This window comes from Pollicipes pollicipes, unplaced genomic scaffold (genome assembly GCF_011947565.3).
Source record: "Pollicipes pollicipes isolate AB1234 unplaced genomic scaffold, Ppol_2.1 Scaffold_7231;HRSCAF=8579_pilon_pilon_pilon, whole genome shotgun sequence".
NCBI classification, from domain to species: domain Eukaryota; kingdom Metazoa; phylum Arthropoda; class Thecostraca; order Pollicipedomorpha; family Pollicipedidae; genus Pollicipes; species Pollicipes pollicipes.
Window position 1 is genome coordinate 29,585,119 of NW_023597034.1, and position 9,067 is coordinate 29,594,185.

Sequence of the window (9,067 nt, forward strand, 5' to 3'; positions counted from 1 at the left end):
TCTTATTGGGCATCGGGCAGGTATGTGATATCACAGCCTCGCGGATTTGGTTTTTTTTTAGCATTAGTAGCAGTTTTACGGAACAACGCGTAACGTCGCGTGCACATAACGGCATTGGCGGGACAGTGTTCGGAATAATTATTCTACCGGGGTCATAACCCTCGAAGTGATCTTCTCTTGCACCCCCAAACTTCCCAAAGCCACACGCCAAAGTGCTGCCCTATAGCACACGTGACAACCCTGCCGCGCCTGCAGACGAGTGGCCGCTGAACGCCGCCTGGTGCAACTTCTACGTCACGTGCGACGTGCTGGCCTGCACGGCGTCCATCTGGCACATGAGCTTCATCTCGCTGGGCCGCTACCTGGGCATCCGGGACCCGCTCAAGAACCAGCCGCGCAACACCACGCGCCAGTGGTGACGCGCGTGGTGCTGGTCTGGCTGCTGTCGCTCGGCATCTCCAGCTCGTCACCATCCTCGGCATCGTCAATCTGGACAACATCATGCCCAGTCCAAAGGTAAAGGGTGCCTGCGTGCTGAGGGTGGTGTTTTGGGTCGGAGGTGCTCGGGATTGAAGGTGCGACTCAGTGGGAGGGGACGATGGGGAGCGGTGAACCCGTTCGGGGATTGGGAGCGTCGGGATTGGGATTGGTACTTGGTGAGGCCTAGTGAGGATCAGGGTCCCGCCGTGGTGAAAGACTCTGGCAGAAAACGAATTCGCTAGCACCCTTCTCTTACACGCAAATGGCGCTTAGACACGGCTGTGGATGATTGATACTCAAAGCTTCCTCTTCGAACAAAATGTTTATTGTACATAAATAAATGTATGATTATGAGGAGGGTCATCCCGTTGCAAATGTATGATTATGAGGAGGTCATCCCGTTGCAAATGTATGATTATGAGGAGGGTCATCCCGTTGCAAATGTATGATTATGAGGAGGGTCATCCCGTTGCAAATGATAAACTTGTCTGTCACGTTTGGAGGAGTCTATGAAGCATCAAAAGTCCATGACGTCTGTTTCGCGCATTCAGACAATCTGTCTGAATCCGCGAAACCTCCATCACGTACTAGAAACCTTTGAATATGAAGTTGACTACAAAGCCCTTCGCGTGCTGTCGTCATGCGGAAGCGTTGCCGTCCTACGTGCTTCTCTCATCAAAAACGCCCCTGTCCGGTTCCAGGTGTGCGCCATCAACAACCGCATGTTCTTCGTGCTGGGCAGCTTGCTGGCCTTCTTCATCCCGATGATCATCATGGTGATCACTTACTCGCTGACGACGCTGCTGCTGCGCCGCAAGTGTCGCTCGGGCGCCACGCTGCGCCACCGCCACGTGGGGCGCAGTCTGGCGCGGCCGGAGCGCGGCGCGAGCGACGGCCGCCGCGAGGGCGGCGAGCACCGCCTCGCCTCCTTCCCGAACGGGCTCGGCTGCCGCGTCAGCACGCGCGATGTGGGCGTCCAGACGCCGCACAACATCAGCCGCGAGACGCGACGCGGCCGTCTGACGCTGCGCCTGGCGGCGGCGGAGCTACCTCGCCGCCCGCCGGCCGCGCCCAGCACAGCGCTCACCGCCGAGAAGAAGGCGTCCAAGGTGCTCGGCCTCGTCTTCCTTGCGTTCGTCGTTTGTTGGGCGCCGTTCTTCACGCTGAACATCAGCAACGGCATCTCCAACAGCATCTACGTCAACCCGTACGTGGAGGCGGTGTTCCTGTGGCTCGGCTACGTCTCCTCCACCATCAACCCCATCATCTACACGAGCGTCAACAAGACGTTCCGCGCGGCGTTCCTGAAGCTGCTGCGCTGCGGCTGCCGACAGTTTCAGCAGGGCCGCCAGTACCGGGCCTACAGCCTCAACGACACGGGCGCCACCACGACGCCGCTCTCGAAGCCGCCGTCGACTCACTTCCGCGCGCCGAGCCTCTCGCAGACGCGCTGCGTCGAGCCGCTGCAGCGGCCTGGGCTCGCCTTTAAGTCACAGTCCATCTGCTAGTGAGGCGGCTCTGCCGGGCTGCCGTCGCGAGCCTGGTGATGATCGGGTGGGACGCGAGACTGGTGGTGGCCAGCCGTGAACGCGGGGTTGGTGATGATCGGGTGGTGACGCGGGACTGGTGATGACCGCCGTGAACGCGGGGCTGATGACCGGGTGGTGAGGATCGGCTGGTGACGCGAGACTGGTGATGGCCAGTCGTGAACGCGGGGCTGGTGATGATCAGGTGGTGACGCGGAATTAGTGATGGCCAGCCGTGAACGCGGGACTGGTGATAATGAGATGGTGACACAGGGCTGGTGATGATAGGATGCTGATGCGGGGCTGGTGTTGATCAGCTGGTGATGTGGGGGCGATGGTGACTGTCGGTGGGCTGGTGATGACCGTCTGCTGACGTGGGACTGAGGCCAACATTCCAGTGACGAGTGGCTGACATTGATTGGCTCGTGACCGCGCTTGACAGCGATCAGCTGGTGACGCCAGACTGGTGTTGACAAGTGGTGACATCGCGTTGGTGATAGTCTGCCGTTGACGCGGAATTGGTGTTAATGCGTTAGTGATGTGAGGCCGCTGTTGGTCAGCTGGTGACACGGACTGCTGTCGATCAGTTGGTGACGTGTTGCTAACTTGTCCTCTCTCAGTGCTCAGTGTCGACCGACGGATCTACCCGCCTGGGTAGATCTACCTTCTATCTAGGTAGGTGGATCTACCTTCCCGGCCCTGCGCGGGTCCGCGTATGTCTGACCTGGCCTGTCAGTGTCTGTCCGGTTCGTTCTCCCGCGCCGGCTTCGCATGCACAGCCGCCTCCGAGGTACAAAGGTTCGCTGGTGGACGCGGCTGTCAGTCGCGGTCCATTGCCGGTATTAGTCGTGTCGGAGTATGCTTCGTCACGCGAAATAGTCCGCGACCCGGGCTATGGTGTACTGTCGGCGGCCGATGGAAACCCACACGCTATGTTTACATGTGTTGCCCGCGTCCACCCGCCATGCAGCGTATATCGAGGCTCGTGCGATTGGAAGGGAATACCACTGTGACGTCCCCGCTGGCTGCTTGCCAGATAATGGCACGCATTGTCGGATACAAGGTTTACATTATGTGAGGGATTATATATCACGGACGCTGGTATGGGCCGGCCGTCAGCCTGGTTGCGCGAGCTGGTGCTAGATAAGTCTCGTTCCAGAATTAAACTCATGGAAGAGTCCGACACGCGTTGACATCCTTGAAATGTATGTATACACACACTTCCAAAAAAATACCCCTGGGGAAAATATGTATCCACATGCAATAATACAAACATGACATCTCCAAAGCCTAGTGAACTCGAAGCTTCCCTAGCAATGTTTTAAATAGCAACACAAATAGCTATACTTCATCTCCGTCAGCCAGCTACAACCCGTCTGTCAGTCAAACACAGTCGGTCTAAAAGGTTTTGCAATGATGCCGTCCTTCACCTACAACATGGACGTAAGCTTAGAACGCTGGCTGCATACACATCAAGCACAACATGCTAATTTTTACTGATCCTGTTTCCCTTCATGTTCAATTTACTGACAATAGCCTGAACAGTGTGATCAAATATTCTGTTATTTTATCAACAAGTCAACCACATGTTAATCCTTGCCCCGACACGGGCAGATTTGTTCGAAAAGATTTGAATCTTGCATTCGCTCACGAGGCAATCGCTTTGAGATGAAAAATGTTACTTTAAGCTATGAACTGAATCACATTTTTCGTAAATTTTATTAACTGAATCGTGAGTCGACCATTTCTAACAAAGTCGAGTCAATAAGTCATATGGCCGAAATTAGACTCGTAACATGAGAAAACAGCATGCCCCAGACAAATAAGCAGACCATTTGAGGATGTTAAAATGAACAGCATGCAGCATCAGTCATAAAGTGTTTTGCAAAATCAGCACAAAGTTTGTCATTGTAATTTCTAAGCAACAAGCACAACATGGATCATTCCTATCTCAGGTATACCAAATCTTAGCCAGAAACCAGACGATATTACATGGCGTAGACATCCCACATTCCCATATCCTGTGTTAAAACCAATGAAAGATTGCCTACTGCCTTGTCTGCTACATGGGACGGTCATATTTTTAAATGTCAATTGCCACAGCGCTGAACCAATCCACACCTGACCCCTCATTCACTGCATGACTAGGCGCAGGCCGCCAGCTGTCTGGCTTAGTGCGGTCTAGTCTACATTGCATGCTATTTAACTTATGGCTCTTTAATTTTGGAACCCGCGTGAGTCATGAGCTGAATGATTCCATGCAAGCATGAGTCTGAACTGAGCTAAATAAAAAAAAACAATTGAACAACTATGAGTAATGAGATGGATTGGATCCCCAAATCGGTGAGCAGGGAGCCACTCCCTCCAAGATCTGCTGAGGATGCCTCTACGGTATGTCGTGCAATCACGCCAAATTTTCAGTAGCTTATGAGGCGTTCGTCGCGCGTGTTTCGATACCAAGTACGCGCCCCAGGCGTTTCTGGTCTCGGAGCAGCGGCGGTTTTGGTAGAACGCTGTGCGGCGATTTACGGCCTGCGCGGGCGGCAACCGACGATGCCGTGGAACGCGCGCATCAACGGAGCCATACGTCATAAAGATATGGTCAAAACATAGTAAACTATAGGCCATTTTACTCAGAACTGAACAAGACACACGGCTGTTGAAGTTTCGTATCACTACAAGGCATAATCTCGCACGGATTAGGCCATAAAGCTGAAAAGTGCGCTTTTCGCGAAACTTTGACATTTGACCTTGCATAATGGGGTCAATTTTTAATCTAGCCACATCCAAATTGCCACCAATCGTGAGATCTCGTTTAGATCAATCCAATGGTATCTTCCGCTAAGCTCTATCGTTCTAGTTTGAAAACGCCAGGAAGGCTCGCATCGACCACCCTGTCAGCCGGCCTTATGAAAAACAGCGTATCAGGGCGAGGGCGAAAGTGGCCGTTATGTTCTTGTTGGCGCTCGTGCGCCTTCTCAGAAGGAAGGCACGCGATTGTTAAAATGTTATGGCTAAGGTCCGGCTCGTTCTGGCCTCTAGCCTGCGTGAAACTGCGAATTGGCCAACAATTCCATATGCATTGGGATCACATCAGTGATTGCGCCAGTTTCATGTACCATTCAATCACTGAAACTTTTGAACATCTGCAATACCGACATAAGACTGATTCTGACAACCCGTGGCGAGGCAGACAATGAGAATCTTGACACTGCCTGTGGTAACACGACGCTCTCGACCGACGGTAAGTCACGTGATTAATGCGTCTGCACTCGGCACTAAATACCATAAGAATGTAAACGCGCATTGACATTTTAAAGTTGCGGTGAGGTGACGATGGTTGGATCTAATGGCTCTTTGCATTACCGTTGCGGACATGTAAGCAGCGTTAGTGTGCTCCATTCAAACTACGCAAGCCAGCCATGGCCTATTGATGAAAATAAAAAACAAGGCATTATATGCTGAACAAGCCCGATTTGACACCTTGAAAGCCCTCGTTCGCATTGTAGGCGTGGTCTGCGAAATCTGAAAACCAGACAACTTGTTTAAACTTGAAAATAAGTAAGATCTTTTTCCGTGGAAAATCCAGTAAGTGATGCGGTTTTAGTGTCGAAAGCTTTCTATTTCAATGATAGGTCGTGATCGTTTACCAGATCATGTTTTCGATTGTTTCCAAAAGTGGACATTCGCTATTGACTTACCAGGCAATACGCGAAACAATTGGAAAGTTGTTGTATTCCGCTCCCAGCAAACGGCCTTCTGCCCACCTGAGTCCACGTGTGTTCAGGTGGGCAGAGCTCGCGTCTGTGTGGCAGTACGACCGCATACCGTTGTTTCAGCCATAATATTTCTGTACAGTGTTGTTACAACCCGCGACTGCTCAGTGAACAGTCACGAGAGTGCTGCAACATCCGTCAAACGCGACATGACTTCTGAAAAAACTTATACAGACTTTGTCTATAAGCGGCATTTTTACGACTGTAAAAACTTATACACGACGTGAGTGTTACGTAAAAAATTGTCCATCAAAAACTCATGCGCGACGTGAGTCCTACACGTCCAGATACCTGCTTCAAAAATATAATTTATCTACGTCATTAAGCACACAGTGATTATAGAGTCATTACATCTATTGCAAAAGCTTATAAAGTCTTGTCTTATGCGAAACATCACGTTTACTACAAAATTCATGCACGACGTGAGTGCTGCACTACAAAGCTGCAAAAACTCGTGCACGACGTGAGTGCTGCACTGCAAAGCTGCACAAACTTATGCTCGCTATTACCTATACAGCAAATACTTACCAGTCTTCACTTATACGCAAACCTCTATTGCGAAAACGCATACAAGATATGAGTACTACACGACAAAACTTATACTGCAATAACATATACCAGTCACTACTTCCACAGCAAATGCGTGACCACAAGTCCCTGCGGTAACACAAATGTCGTGTACAAGGCTTTTCAGTGGCAGTAATGCCGTGTAAAACCAATGGCTGCATAAGTATTTCCAGTAGAAGTATCAACGGGCATAAGTTTTTGAAGCATAAGTTGTTTAGTGTAGCACTGATACCACGTAAGATTCTTTGCAGTAGAATTATATTCGAGTATAAGCAATGTCTGTACATGCTTTTGCAGCAGAAATCATGACGGACATAAATTTTTTAAGTATAAGTTTTGTCGTAAAGCACTAATGCCGCGTATAAGTGTTTTGCAGCAGAAGCACTGACGTGTATAAGTAATGGCGGCATAAATGTTTGGAGCATAAGTTGTGTTCCGTGGCACTAATGTTTTGTATAAATATTGGCAGTGGAAGGAACGCCGTGGCACTCCTGCCAGTGTGAGTTTTGTTGTAGCAATGTTGTCCTAGAAGCCAGCCACGCGCTTGTGGAATATATCTGCCGCGCGGAGGACCTTCAGCAGTAGCACGCAGCTACGCAGCCAAGGCATAACCAGCAACAGGTTGGCGGAGCCGACGTCCCTATGAATCGGACAGTGTTGGGCGGCGTGGGTGATTCGTAGACGGCACATGCACCTACGTCATGCAGTTGGCTGCATGGTCTGCTGAGATCTCCCTTAAAAACTGTAAAATCCCCAGAAACTGATGGATTTGTGGTTTTGAACGAGCGCACGCGGATGTCCGCACGATATAACCCGCGCTTTTGGTAGTGTGGTTGTCCATTTTTTGCCGAGGAGTTAAAATATGCTGATTTCGTCTCGTTCAAACCTGTCGAATTTATGGCCTAAGGCAGTTTTGTGTCACTTTGCATCAAAGTATTTTCGACAACAAATGTATCAACGAACGGAATGACCGAAAACGAATGGAAAGCAGGGGAAGGTATAACATTGAAACAATATCGGTATGCTAATTAGCCAAAGATATGTATGCAAATGCATTTGTTAAATTTGATAAGTTTTCATTGGCCACAGTAAACAAATTTGCTATAAAAAACAAACACGACGCGGCTATGAACTGCCGCGGGCTATCAATCCGACACGTTTGAGCTGAAATGCTGGATAATGTGGCGGACGCTGTGCACCGCTTCTGGGTACCTTTGACCAAGTTACGTTCAAATCCGAGAGATGAGAGTGTAAGACGGCCTTTGATCTGTCCTGGAACGCGTGGTAACGACAATCCGACTTTGGAACTTTCCCCAATTGATGCTTCCGCAGCTTCGATCCCGTGGCCACACTGTATATTTAATTAGTTTCTGATGGCTCTCTGTTTGCGCTGAAGCTATGCATTCCAAGGAAATGAAATACAAATTGCTCCGTCGGTGATAGTCATTAGTTTCTGCCTTGGCAACTTCAGTTTGGCTTTTATTCTGAACTCTCGAAAAGGCGGACAAAGCCGCTCCCTATTAGACCTAGTAAGGCCTCGGAGAGTAAAAGATTGAAATCCAAGCATCTAAAATCACTTGGAACGGTTCCAGGTCGGTCCATCAAACTTTCAGAGTCGATTAACACACGCTTGAATTGCCGGCTAAACGCGACACGCTCGGGTAGGGGCCCAAATGACCACCTTAAGACCAGACTGACTGACCACCAAGAATTATGAGCGCTGGAGCTGCAAAATTCACGAGGTAGGCAGGTTCATATGTGAACTCGCATGGCTTATATTTTCGGATCCCTAAGTCTTTACCTCCAGGAAAGCAAGGTCTAAAAAGACAAAATTCCAGATCGATGTCCGAAGTGCCTTAAGATCTGGTCGCGCAAGGACATGTGTCCCAGATACCTGATCTAATCAAAAGATCACTGGTTTGGCCATTAAAAGGTCACAGTGATCAGAAAATCCGAGATTATTTTGATGTTTTAATGCAAATGAGCATGAAGGATTACGTGCTCGTTATGGGCCTAAACACGGGATTACGTTGATCGGTACGGGCCTAAACACGGGATTCATTCAGCACGGGTTCATTGGATCATTTTAGGTCAGTGGCCTCCTCTGGCTTTCCAGAAGCCGAAATACAATCTCTGTTGACGTCCCTGTGATGGACAATTTTTATTACCCATAAATCAAGCGATCCAGCGAAAAGCTAGCTGGTTATTACCTTGGTCTGACCTTCGCAGTTGTCCCAAGGTCAGTGGTAAAATCGCCGTTCTAAACACAACTGGCTAGTAGAATGAGATACTATCTCAAACACTTCGTCAAACACTCCGTCGTCGCTTCAGGTTGAACGATTCCACAGAACTGGCCTCACTGACAGTCATGGCTTACATTGACCTGTCATAGGTCAGCGACCTTACAAGGCACAGGAGGCTGCAGTTGGAGTAGTCTTGAGTAGGGTCCATCACATTTTGACCTTAAGCGTGCGTTAAATTGCGAATTGGGCAATAATTCAACATGTATTGGAAGCTCATGAGTGAGTAATTTCCATATAAATCACTGAGCTTTCGGGCACTTGCTACATCGACATAAAACTGATTATGACACCCTGCGTCAGGACGGGTTATCAGGATATTGGAAATGTTTCCGTAAACACGGCCCTCCCGACCGGCGGGTAAGTCACGTGTTCACTACGCCCGCGCGCCACACTTAACAGCCTGAGGATTAGAACA

The 9,067-nt window shown here is 49.6% G+C and overlaps 1 protein-coding gene across 1 annotated transcript in view; it reads left to right on the forward strand.

Annotated features, from left to right (window-relative positions):
• Window positions 1-1,988, forward strand: part of LOC119109965 (5-hydroxytryptamine receptor 2A-like) — a 24,903-nt gene extending 22,915 nt beyond the window's left edge. The window contains 5 exon segments of the mRNA XM_037233711.1: window positions 256-408; window positions 411-464; window positions 467-516; window positions 1,182-1,351; window positions 1,556-1,988. Coding sequence (XP_037089606.1) covers window positions 256-408; window positions 411-464; window positions 467-516; window positions 1,182-1,351; window positions 1,556-1,988 — 860 coding nt within the window.
• Window positions 1,989-9,067: the final 7,079 nt, after the last annotated feature.